The 13,889-nt window shown below is 41.4% G+C and overlaps 1 protein-coding gene across 3 annotated transcripts in view; it reads right to left on the reverse strand.

Moving 5' to 3' along the window:
• Positions 1 to 13,889, reverse strand: part of SMYD3 (SET and MYND domain containing 3) — a 657,545-nt gene that overhangs the window by 57,754 nt on the left and 585,902 nt on the right. For 2 of the 3 annotated variants that reach the window (XM_077811878.1, XM_077811880.1), the window contains 2 exons: positions 7,725 to 7,812; positions 2,501 to 2,675 (listed from right to left, as the gene is read on the reverse strand). In XM_077811878.1, the coding sequence (XP_077668004.1) occupies positions 2,501 to 2,675; positions 7,725 to 7,812 (263 nt within the window). The remainder of the gene's footprint in view (positions 1 to 2,500; positions 2,676 to 7,724; positions 7,813 to 13,889) is intronic. The other variant, XM_077811879.1, reaches the window with a different exon arrangement.

Here is a 13,889-nt window from a genome sequence, read left to right on the forward strand (position 1 = left end):
TTAAGCCCTATTTTGAAAGGTGAAGTGGGACTTGTGTGGTCATGTGGTTTGTGCTGGCCTATTGAACAGGGATGATTTTCACCCTTAAGGAGTTTGGGTGTTTCAAAGCACACACGCCCTCTCGTTATAACAAGTCATGGCCACTATAGACGTATGGTTTCTGCCACTCTTGCCACCCACAACTTATGCAAACCTTTTGCTTCTTATAATATGGTGGAAGCGCTTTTTACAATATGGAGCTGTGATGCACCTCAAGTCCCTGTCTAAGGCTTTGTCTACACTGGAACTTCATCAGCAAAACTTTTGTCATTCAGGGGTGTTAGTCCCCCGCTCCCCCCGAATGACAAAAGTTTTGCTGACAAAGAGCACGGGTGTGAACAGCGCTTTGTTGGCAGGAGCACTCTGCCGCCCGTAAAGCTGCTGCCACACAAGGGAGGTGGAAGTTTGTTTGTCGGCAGGAGAGGTCTCTCTTGCTGACAAACAGCAGCTATACTGTGGGCCTTTGAGCAGCACAGCTGCAGAGGCACAGCTGTGTCGCTAAAAGGTGCGTAGTGTAGACAAAGCCTCAGCTATTCAGAGGTAGTATGCTACTGGACAGGTTCCCAAGCACAATGCCGAACACTGTCAGCAGCCTACCAAAATCAAAGATGTGCTGGGTGTGAGATGTTCATGTTCACAGCAGTATGCATTGTTTTGCATTTCCATGCCCCCTGCATTTCACTGCAGTCGCGGAGCCTCTTTGTGTGCTGCAATATCACATGATGAGGCAGGACTAAGAGAAGAAATAGATACTGTAATGAAAAACTGCATTTTCAGTTTACACAGCTATAACGCATTACGCCACGCACAGGGCCAGCACAGACGGTGTCGTGTCTATCAGGCACTTCACTTACTTGTGAACTCTCCACACATTCAGAATCAAAAGACCTGGCATCAGCAGGGGAGCCACAGGCCAATGCCAGCCATGCTACCTCCTTCCCCATCTCTCCTCCACCAGATTGCCAAGAGCTGTTTGACAGTGCTGGGACCCAATGAATCCCAAACCCTACCCACAGAAAGCAGGATCATCCATAGCACCTTCCGTTGGCTTATGAGTGTATGTCTGCACTGCAGCTGGGAGTGAGCCTCCCAGACTGGGTAGACAGACGGTGTAGTGTCTGCACTAGTGGGGGTGGAGCTAGTGCACAAAAAACAGCTGGGTGGATATTGCAGCTGCAGCAGAGACTCAGGCTAGCCTCCTGAACTCAGACCCAGAGGCTCGGATGGGCGTGACAGCCAGAGCTGCTGCCAGAGTCGCAAGGTACCCATAACCTACAGGGCTAATGCCCTCAGAATCTCCCCCTGCATTTAGCACAAGAACCAGCACTGGCAACCAGGGAGGCACGTTCCTTCACCACCTCAGCCTCTTGATGTTAATTAAATAAACATCAATAAATAAATGATTAGGGGTTTGGAACGGGTCCCATATGAGGAGAGATTAAAGAGGCTAGGACTTTTCAGCTTGGAAAAGAGGAGACTAAGGGGGGATTTGATAGAGGTATATAAAACCATGAGTGGTGTGGAGAAAGTGAATAAGGAAAAGTTATTTACTTGTTCCCATAATATAAGAACTAGGAGCCACCAAATGAAATTAATGGGTAGCAGGTTTAAAACAAATAAAAGGAAGTTCTTCTTCACTCAGCGCACAGTCAACCTGTGAAACTCCTTGCCTGAGGAGATTGTGACAGGTAGGACTATAACAGGGTTTAAAAGAGAACTGGATAAATTCATGGGGGTTAAGTCCACTAATGGCTATTAACCAGGATGGGTAAGGAATGGTGTCCCTAGCCTCTGTTTGTCAGAGGGTTGAGATGGATGGCAGGAGAGAGATCACTAGATCATTACCTGTTAGGTTCACTTCCTCTGGGGCACCTGGCATTGGCCACTGTCAGTAGACTTGATACTGGGCTGGATGGACCCTTGGTCTGACCCAGTATGGCCATTCTTATGTTCTTAAACATTGGGCTATTCATTACTATTTTCTTCACACTTCATACTAATTCATTTACATTAATTCTATCACGGTCTGTGAACTCTACACACTGTACCTGACTGCCCCACATACACACTCCCACCCTCAATTTCAAACACAGGAGCTCCCACAGTGATAGTCTCTACCAACAAGTGATTTTTTGGTGATGGAATGATGGGTGTGATGTGCTTATAAAAAGATCAGATGTTGACAACGGCTACTGTGGATAATCAGAGCTGCTATTGTGGTTTCCATTAATATTTCACATCCTGCTCTATTGACTATCCAAGCAGAATGGATATTTTATTTCATATGCTAATCCAGAAAGCACACTGGGAAATTGCGGTTGAAGGTGTGCACCAAAGCACTTTCAGGAATAACAGTGATAAGCCTTAATTGAATGGTCTCCAGGGGGGAAAAATTCTAACTTTAATAAACAGACCATCCCTGTAGGACACTTGAATAAACCACAGTCATCACAGCTCTTACCTGTATGGTTTTAGCGTCCTTTTGCCATAAAGCAAGGCTTCCCCCCAACGTCTGAGATTAATACAGGCATCCATGGCGCAGTCAAGCAGTTTCAGCAGATAGATGTTTGTGTCTGGAAGACTATCTGCATTGTTATTTAGAAGAGCCTGGCACATTGCCAGAACCTGCTCCCACTCTGTTATTAACCTTAGTTAAGGATTCATCTTCTTCATCAAACAAAAAATACAAGTTTCAATGTTGTTAGCAAGGAATAAGAGCCATGGGGCATAAGATAAAAGAGATCCCATTATTCCAGGCTCTGTTTCAACTCTTGAAAACATACTTAAAAAAACATAAGTGGTACCTCAGGTAACTAAATTTTGTTTACAGTAAACAAACCATCTTCTAACGAAGGCTGCATTTTGAGTGGTAAGGAGTAAAGGAAAGGTGACAAGATGAGAGGATATATTATTATTTTAATACATAGCTGAAGCAAAACCCAGCTACCATTATTCTTTGGCTTTTTGAAACATTATTATTTTCTTAAACACCTTTCCTAGTTTCAGTGATTTCTTCAGTGTCCTTGTGAAATTAAAACCAAGCCTGCAGATACCTAATTTTCGTTTTATTTGAAACAGTTCTGGAGAGCAAGGTTTTGTCAGTGATCTAATTGGCTGTGTCAGAGAAGCAGCACTGCAGGTTTCATGGATAACAGAGAAAACATTGCAGTTCCACTGTCTGATTGTTGCTTAGGTTTAAGGATCTTGGTGAGAAAGAATATTTTAATCTCCAATACAAGCAGGTTCTTTTGTATGCTGGGGAGAGAAGAAAAGTGAATTGGGGTTCACATTCAAATGAATGAGGCATTCACTATTGCAAACCACTCTGATCTTCACCATGTATTAAAGTTACTTAACCTATTCTCCTTTCACTTACACTGGTGTAAATCACAAATAACTCCTTGAGAGTTAATGGACTTACACTAGCGTAAAGCCCATGTAAAAGCAAAAAGAGAATCAGACCTAGTTTTCAGCTTTCTCATCTGTAAAATGGATACTATGGCCTTGATCCAGTAAAGCACTTAGGCATATTCTTAGCTTTAGCATGTGAGCAATCCCACTGAGGTCATATATACTAATATATGCCCTGGCAAATGAAATAATAATACTGTGCACTTATATAGCACTTTCCATCCAAGAATCTCAAAGTGCTTCACAATTTATTTAACCTCATGTAGCCTTTGCTTAATTCAGAGGGCAAATTGCACGTCACTAATGACAGGTTCTTTACTCAGGTGGAGACATAAAGCTTTTATAATAAGTGAGGTTGGTGAGTAACATAAATATAGACTTGAAGACTTAATTTAAAACCCAAATAAGCCAAAGTATTAATGCAGTTCCAGAAAAAGATACATACAACATAAAGAGCCGTAGTGTTATCACATTCACAAACTCCTAGAGACCTCTGAAAACAAATAGAGAAGAAAGTAGTCAGTGGAGTACATTATGAGGGGAGGTGACAGTCCAGCTTGCATCTTCTTGTCAACCCCCATGTGCTCAACTAGGGTCAAGCAAACACCATTTTTATACACCTTTTCCCTTACACCCCTGAATATCTGGGACAATGTTTGGTCAAGACTCAAGCCCTGTCCATGTGTGGGATTCCAGGGAACCATAATTAGGGTTCGAGCTGCTTACACAAAATACTTTAGTCAATACGCTTCCCATTGGTCTTGATACATCAGTGCACTTAGCTCCCTGATTACATATACTTATAATCCCCCAAATCTACTGTTTTAAACTTCCTTTTGTTCTTCTGTTGGTTTACTTATCAAAAGCTATATATTTCTAAATCTTATGAATGTCAAGCATTCATGCTAACCTTCAGGTCTACAGGCCTCAAACCTATTGCATAAAGCCTACTTTAAATATTAATATGTATACATTTTATGTTTCCTTACTGTCGTAACAGCTTTAATGGCTTCCATTTTTACTATTTAAATCATTTTAGCATTGCTTAGCACATAACGTATAGTTTAATCTTGCAAAACAAACTCCCCTAAAATCAGGTCACGGGGGTCATAGGTCCACAGTCATGCCAATGCTGAAAAGTAGCACAGGCCCCAATCCAGCAAAGCACTCAAGCACGCCATGAGTACTCCCAGGGTGAGGGAATGAGTTTTACCTGACCATGGGAACACTCATGTACTTAAATTTAACAACATGCCTAAGTGCTTTGCTGAATCAGGATCAATAATACTCACCTATAAGGCACAGTTACTGAGAGGTTAAATTAATTGTTTGTTATGTGTTTTGAGACCCTTAGATGGAAAGCATTTTATTAGGGAAGAAATTTATCATTATTTTATTTGCCAACAATGATGTGGTTTATGAATATTGATTTCTCACACACAATTCAGGAACTATATTGAAATGTTAATTAAACAGAGTAACTATAAAACAGGTATAGCAAACAGTAATTTGACAAGAATTCTTACACTACGCCTGTTGAGAAAAGATTAGTATAATATTAATAATGATATTAATTTAACATAGAATTATAGACTCCTTTATAAAAACTCTTTTAAAGGCCATATACAGTCATTTCAGATATGTACCTTAGGCCTTGTCTACACTGCCACTTTACAGCGCAGCAACTTTCTCGCTCAGGGGGGTGAAAAAACACCCCCCTGAGCGCTGCAAGTTTCAGTGCTGTAACGTGGCAGTGTAGACAGTGCACCAGCACCGGGAGCTACTCCCCTTGTGGGGATGGTTTTTTACAGCGCCGGGAAAGCTCTCTCCCAGCGCTGGTGCCGCGACTACACAGCCACGTCAACGTGCTGCCGCAGGAGCGCTTTAACGTTGCTAGTGAAGACATACCCTGAATCTTTCTCTCTCAGGCATACATCACTGTATTCTTTATGGCTGATTAAGGATCGATGAACAGGAGAAAGCAAGATTATTTTCACTTGATAAAATGTTTGTAGTAAGCATAAAGCATTGACGCTCCAGAGAGTTCAACATCTTAGCTGATGTTCAGCATCACTCAAGATGTTTTCATGTCTCAAGATATTGTTTCATACATTCTGTAGCATCTAATATGAAAAGTGTAATATTCCAAACCTCTTGAGGCCAAATTCTGGCTGGTAAGGTACATAATCACAAGCTAGAAAACCTGCAGTCAGCAGTTCGAATGCTATGGAGAAATTAGCTGTTCCAGTTGTAACTTAGGCTCAAGTCACAGCCATTGTGCCATGATCTGGGATAGAGAAGGATTCCCTTTTCCCCATCGCCATGTACTCAGCCTTCACTGCTCTGTTTGGGTGCTTAATCATGAATAAGGGACCTTTGTTGTTTAAGGCTCTCTCTGTGCAGATTTGGAAGGTGCTAACTTTCCCAACCCTAAATTCTAAAAACTCCCTTGTTTGTTTGAAAAGAAAGTGTAACATTTGCAGAAATCGATGGGTAAATGCCCCACTCTGCAGGGAAAGTTTCCTACTACCTATTGGTGAATGGACAAAGGTATCTGTCAAGCCCTGTCTTCCGATATTGCAGAAGACAAAATTTTACACTGCTGCAACACGGGGACTTGATGAGAGGAGAGATGAAACATTTCAGGTGGCACATCCCCAAGAGAAAAATCACATAAATCCAACAGCTGTAATTGCTTTTCTAAGATGGTTCTTTCAGAGTAGCAGCCGTGTTAGTCTTTTCTTTTTGCGGATACAGGAGTACTTGTGGCACCTTAGAGACTAACAAATTTATTTGAGCATAAGCTTTCCTGAGCTACAGCTCACTTCATCGGCTGCATTCCTGACACCTTTTGCTACGGCAATTTCAGTTACATTTTTAAATACCAACATGTCAGCTCAAATGAATAATTTTGGTTCATGACCCCAGCAAAAGGTCAGAACTGATCGCCTAAATTTTTAAAATGGCCCACAATTTTATTTTGCATGTACAATTTTCCTCTTACAATTAAATTCAGGCACATTTAATTTCACCTGCAATTGCACCCGTTTAGACACGTATACGCTGGCTGCACTTTTTAAGCATTTAAATAGTTTTAATTACACAAGCAACTAGATGAGCCAACAATTTAGCATCCATATTAAATTGTATGTCTAAAATTATGCCTGCACTATCAAAGATCTGATTCAATTCTGGCTAAAAATCAGGGCCAAAGACACAGTCACATTATTCTATGCTTGAATTCACTAATGGCATCTGAATAGTGAACTATGGAAAAATCAGAGACAGCTTTTACAATGACTATGCGGTCTTCCATTTCCCTCAAGCCAAAGGAAGACTAAGAACCCACTCTAATTTACACTGAGTTGTACCTTATTAGATAAGTAATCCCACTGAAATCAAGGTACTATGTGAGCAAACGTGCCAGAACTGTGCCCAGTGTTAGATCAAAAACTTAGTGACCGTTCTTTGTGCTAATAAATTGGTTTCTCTGATTAGAAGAAAATCCTATGTTTTGGCAAATGGAGGTCAGCTTCTCTGGAAAATAATGGTACAAAACTGATCTGCTCTTTTCCAGCCTAGGACATCTCTAAACAAACAACTTTTTTTGCAAGGCCAAAATGGAGCGCTCAGAGATTCTGACCTATGTAGTTCTAGAGCTGTACCAAGATGCCAGAAAACAGCAAGTCATCCTGCCACAGTTCATGAGCCAAATTCATGGCCGGTGTAACTCCACTGAAATAAATGGAGTAAGTGCAAGGAGGAATACAGACCAATATGCCTATCGTTAGCTACAAAAATCTTTGTTTCTCCTATGCAACGTTTCTTGGTCATTTTGATGGTCTTTAAACGCTTACAAGGCTGCCATTATGCCTTAGCATGATTTATTAGTACAAGGCAGTCTCATTAAGTTTTGGCTTAACAATTGTTTTGAGTGTTATAATGACTCATGGATTATATTAGGGTAGTGCCTAGAGGCTCTGCTTAGGATCAAGGCCATGTAAGTGCTGTACAAAGAGGTAGACAGTCCCTGCCATGATGAGATTATAGGCTAAGAACCCTAAAATGACATAATCATTGGTACAATTAAAATATTATTTGGTTTACAATTCAAATGAATGCAGAGTATGTTAAAAAAAAAAGAAAAAAGGAAAGATTAAATAAAAAATGTTTTCTACCCCAAACGGGGTGCAAAAACTTACAAGGTGGGCACTATGGATTGTTAGTAAAAGCAAGGAAGATTAATTTGCCATTGACTGTCACTGAAAGGATACCTTCTTGTGACCTTGGGTCTCCCACTTTAGTTACAGCATCTTTGATTTCTTTCCAGGCTTTCTCTTCACCTGCCAGCATGTCAACATCCTGTTTTGACAGAAACAAAAGCAAGAAACAAAAGCGCTTGATAAGAAAAACAGAGTTGACTTTGAATATGTAAGAACATGCCATAATGATGAACAAAGGGTTATAAAAGATTACACTGGCACAAAGAGTGTTGGGCCCGTGTATCAATACATTTTCTCCCAAATAACATCTGGAATGAATAATGGAATTCACTGTTGGCCTGTGTTTGTGTCTCCTCTGTATTTGGTTTCCATGAATTTTCTAATGAATGAGATTATTCACTGGAATGTTCAAGGATAATGAAAATGTTAAGGAATATTAGAACATATCAAGGAAGGTGAATTTTGAATTCATAAGCAGTGAGTTTGCAGACCAGAAAGCTGATTCTAAGAATTATGATCATCTGAGCAGGGAATAGAAGCAATAGCATGTCTCGTGTTTCCTATAAATACAAACCAAACAGTTCAGATATCAGCTACTCACAAAGAACTTCTCACTAACAGTCTACAGACACACAAAACTATGTGTAGAAATGACTCGGCTAATGATTTTGAATGACTTCAATAAAACTATAAGCTGAGCACAGATATTTTGCAAGCAGAAAGAGCCTAGCTTCATTCAATATTCAAATTATAAGCACGAGTCCAGTGAATTAGTTTTCTGCTCAGAAAAGGTTACTGGGGGGGGGGGGGGGGCGTAAATCACAGTTATCCCCGTTCCTGCCGGTAAACCGTACCAACAGTCACATTTTCACATCACTCTTCCATAATGCGGTATATGGAGGCACAATGCTTAATGGTGACAGTAAGGGACTGGACATGAGGAGACAACTCTGCCAGTGACTTACTGCATAACTTTAGGCAAGTCACTTAGAGCCAGATTTTTTAAAGATATTTAGGTGTCTCGAACACAGTTAGTGGCATTTCCAAAAGTGCTTTTAACCCAATTGTGCTTCAATTTCTCCACCTGTAAAATGGGGAGAATAATACCCATTTTTGCAAAAGGCTTTGGTACCCTCAGATGAAAGCTGTTACAGCAGTATAAATTGTACTTATTTCCTAATATTTCAAATAATCTCAAAAACAGCCCTCTGGGGAAAATGATTACATGAAAGAAATTGGGTATAAGGAGCTAGCGAAGCACTTTTGAGCCAATACACACGCCATAGGTACTACAAGAACACTGCTGTTGAGAAGTTTAAAATCTATGTCTCTCTTGCACTACATAAATGGAGAGAAATCGGAGAAGAAAATTAATGATTGTAAATTCAAAATAAGAGAAAATATTTGCAGGGCACATGTGCTCACTTTCATGTTTAATTTTGCAATTATGTCTTTCACTCTGTCCAACAAAACAGTTGGACTCTTGCATTGTCCACGAGATGGTTAAATCAGAATTGGTCTCAGCTGTCTTACAATTCTGTAACATTCTGGATCAGAAAGGTATGAAGAGGGCAGCATTACCTTATTGCAATCTGCAAATGCAAAAACCAGTTCTCCAATTAAAAAAAGCTCACCTGGAAATAATTTTGTACATGGCTAAATCTGCCACCAGAAAGGAAAAGGGTCAAAGTTGGGACAGAAGAGCTCATGTTGCTGTAGCTATGTTAGCACAGCTAATAGTACAGACCTAACCGTGTTAAGTTTTGTACCAGACTTACACTGAATGACTCAAATTCAACCTTGATATAACGCCACTGACTTTTATGGCATTGCATTGCTTACAACAAGGCTGAACTTGGTCTGACAAACTGTCCTGAATATTGGGCCTGATGGTGTTCACTGAATGCCTCTGTAAATCCAGAGTTGGTCCACTGATTTTCACTGCTATAAATGAAAACAAAATTTGGCCCATAAAATTAAATAATACATGACCACAAAATTAAGGTGGGGGATGGGGATTACATGAACAAAAAGGAGGAAATTTCCACAGCCACTGTAACTCAGCCACTTGCCCAAACACAGTAGTCGCCTTGCTATATATGTATATGCATTGTGTTAAAATCCAGGCTGATACACCTACAACCAAGTGCTCAGAGACCACTGGAATAACAAGCACTGGGCCAGATTTAGAGGTGAGAGTAAAATGGTGTACAGGAAATTACAGGTCACTCCACAGATACAAGGCAGTGTTAAGGGGGTTAATTTACATGTTGTGGGACTAATGGATGGTATAAGTTTAAAGCATATGTCAAGGAAGGATTTTAACTTGCAACTTCTTAGACCTATTGGAAGTTGCTTTTCTTGCCGCATGCCTCTGTTCCAGCATCTCAAGACACAAGCTGCAGGGACATGGAATCAGGTTTTCCCTAGCCCTTACACAGCAGCATGGGACACAAGGATACAAAGAGTCTCCCCGCCCTGTATGTCCCCTGCAAGACAATCACAGGCACTGTGTTTGGTGGAGCACAGAAACTGCACCCTGTGCACACATCACACTAGAGGGGGCTGGAGGCATGGCCTTGACCATCATCCCCAGGAGCCTGTGGTGCGGAGGGAGCTCTGGCCCTGATAAAGACTTCAAGATTTACATCACTACTTCAGTAGGAGATTTGCCTTTGTTCTCAGGATTACGCTGTTGGGGGACTTGCTTAGGTAAAGATTTAGCTCATTAAACATCCTTGATTCTTGGAAGAGGGTTCTTCCTATATTTTTGTTGCTAGTTCCAAACTTCAGACAGGACAGATTTTTTTCTGTCCTTTTCTGTAGGACTTTGCCCAGGGGATGCTGGCTACCCCTTCAATAAAGGCAGTCAATCGGAAGCACCAAAATGACCGAGTGATCACTGTGAAAATACTTCTGGCTTACAGGCTAATAAGCTTTTCCCAGTAAGTTGTTTCTTTCACTGACTTAGACTTTGCTCTGAAAATCTTGGCCATGTGATATGACTAAGACAGCTAAAAATACAAAGCTGCCTTGGAGTAGGAATTATAAAAATAATTGAAATGATTAATAGTTACGCCAAACTGTTTAATTTCATCTAAGAGCATGGCAGTAACAAGATCTAAATGTCCATGAAATAATCCATTCAAAGTGACTCTTCAGAGCATGTTCCCAGCCAAACCTCCAGGTGTGCAGTTGCCAGCAGTAAAGAGGAACACGTCTTTTCATCTGTTGAAATGGAGAACCCACCCTGTAGCAAAGTCAGCAGCCTTTGAACAACAATGAAAGTTTAGTGACACCGGTCTAATTATTTCCCCCACTGGCAATACTGGTGTTCAACACAAGGGTTTAGTCTTCAAAAGAACAAATTGATTTGATTATTTGGATCCAGTGTTGTTCTGAAAAAATAATTAACTGCATCACAGGGATACACGACGAACTTCCAGCGGATGAGGCCGGCACATTGACAGATTCATGTTTCACATGTGGAGGTGTGCTGATGAGGGAAGTGCAAGCAGATACGTTGAGTGGAAAGGTTCTGAGAGAAGGAGCGCACTGAGCAATGTCCCTTGCTGTTGCAGTACGTCCTGGTCCTACAGTATGCTTGTTGCCACATGCCAGCAGGAGAATAGGGTAACACAGACCTGGCAACACTGCCAGTATGACTGGCCACATTCCCTTGGAGTCATGAAGTGCCACTGGGCATACTACTTGATCCAGTAGTCAAGGGAACCCAAGATCTGTGTTGTAGCTTACCCCAAATAGCTATCTTGAGAAAGAAGATCCCTGCACCTTCCTCACTTCCCCATGCATAGGGGATGCCCCCAAATTTAGCCCTTAGCTTGTCTCCTGGATGGTGACTAAGATCTTACAGTAAAACATCTGTCCTGCTGAAGGCACAAGAAAGCTCTGCATTTTTCCCCTCCTTCATCCCTCCACATGATCACTCGGTCATTTTGGTGCTTCCGATTGACTGCCTTTATTGAAGGGGTAGCCAGCATCCCCTGGGCAAAGTCCTACAGAAAAGGACAGAAAAAAATCTGTCCTGTCTGAAGTTTGGAACTAGCAACAAAAATATAGGAAGAACCCTCTTCCAAGAATCAAGGATGTTTAATGAGCTAAATCTTTACCTAAGCAAGTCCCCCAACAGCGTAATCCTGAGAACAAAGGCAAATCTCCTACTGAAGTAGTGATGTAAATCTTGAAGTCTTTATCAGGGCCAGAGCTCCCTCCGCACCACAGGCTCCTGGGGATGATGGTCAAGGCCATGCCTCCAGCCCCCTCTAGTGTGATGTGGACAACTTTGGCAGCAGTGTGCAGCTTTCTAACTGCAGGGTGCCTGAGGATTCATGGTCTCCACCCAGAATATCTCTGGTACTTTGCGGGGACTGCCTACTCTTTCAATAGCTTTCCAGTTCAAAATATGTTCTTTCCCAGAGCCTAACTTGGCTTTTGTAGTAAAACGAGCCCCAACCTAAATCCCTCCCAAATGGTCTTGAGCAGTGGTAAATCCTGATACCCCAAAAGAGAGGATACTGTGCAATTTCAGACATTTTCCCCCCAACTCACTTTAGGAAATTAAAACTAAAGATTCTTGTGTATAACTACAAAAGGGCAGGATTTTACCCTTCAAATTAATTTGGCAGTTCACACTGTTTACAGTGAGTAGTGTACAGAGGAATGTGTAATACTATTATAAGCAGAATTTTCTTTTGGTAAAACTCTGGGGATTTTTCCTTCCCTAGCTAAGGCAGATGTACAGTTCCATAAAGGATTTGAGAACTCAGGACTAGCAAATCCCTTATGCACTTGCTTGAATATTATGAGTCCTACAGATTGTAAATCAGGACAGCATTGTTTGTTGTTTTTCCTTTAGAATACCCTGCTTGTAAATCCAGTTACCTTCCTGAGCAACTGTGAAGCTTGAGGTTGTAAGTGTGTAGATAGATATTCATCATCAATTTAAATGTAAGGAACTTGTAAGTGGTGTGCCCAGCTGTGTTCACTGAAAATGCTCATGAAAACAGTCTGCTGCACAACAGGCGTTATTAAAAGTCAACATTTGTCATAAGCCATCACAGTCTCTCCCCAGTGCAGGGTTCTTTTAGCCACAATTGTTGAAGTGGAGCTGAGACCACTGATAACAAGAACAAGGGGACAACATTGAAGAAAGAGGGGGAAACATTTGATGATGATGATTTCTTTGTATTGTGGTCATACCTAGAGGTCCTAGCCCCATGGTGTTACACACTATGCAAACATATAACGGAAAGTTGGTATTAGGTATCAATAGACACCATTCACCATAGGTACGGGACATGCTCCAATTTTTTCCACAGATCACACGAGTCAACATCTGTCCTGTCATTTCTGCTACTTCTTGGTGCCTTAATAATTCCTGAAAGTGGTTTCTCTCAACTAGAGAGCAGTGTTGTCTCTGGGTACAGGATACATATTGTCTTCTATGCTCTGATTTTCTCTTCCTCCCCTGTTGTCTTTGACCTCCCTCTCTTGTCTTCTTTCTCTCATCTTACTCCCCATCTCCTTCTTTTCACTCTTCTTTGCCACTCACTTTCTCACCCTTTGTCAAAGCGCTCCCTAGCCTGTTCACTGCAAGCACTATCATTGTTATAGGTGATGTGTAATGCTGTTAGCACACCTACTGACTAAATCAATTACTGTTTCTACTAGAATCACATTTAAAATTTTGAGTGTTAAAACACAGCCCACATGGCCTGCTATGAGAAACACCAGTCACCTCTCCCCTGACCAAAGCAGCCTGATCTCAGTCAGTCAGGGACACTCAACCCCCTTGTCACATTCACAAACACACCAGTCTCTCACCACCATTCTGCCTACCCACCCAACACACCTGTCAAAATCTTCTCTCCACAGGAATGAGGTTGCTGAGGATTTCTTCATGTAAAAAAACCACAGGAATGTAAAACTAGAGACAAAAACTCAGAAATTAAGATTGTATTTTTTCTTTTTTCAAGATAAAAGAGATAGGTGGACAGATGCAGAGCAAGCAATATTCCATGTCTCTGACCGTTATTCAGGACATCTGACATCTGAGTCAACAGTGTGCCCTTGTTGCCAAGAAGGCCAATGGCGTTTTGGGGTGTATAAGTAGGGGCATTGCCAGCAGATCGACGGACGTGATCGTTCCCCTCTATTCGACATTGGTGAGGCCTCATCTGGAGTACTGTGTCCAGT

Source organism: Eretmochelys imbricata, chromosome 3, assembly GCF_965152235.1.
Source record: "Eretmochelys imbricata isolate rEreImb1 chromosome 3, rEreImb1.hap1, whole genome shotgun sequence".
In the NCBI taxonomy this organism is placed as follows: Eukaryota; Metazoa; Chordata; order Testudines; family Cheloniidae; genus Eretmochelys; species Eretmochelys imbricata.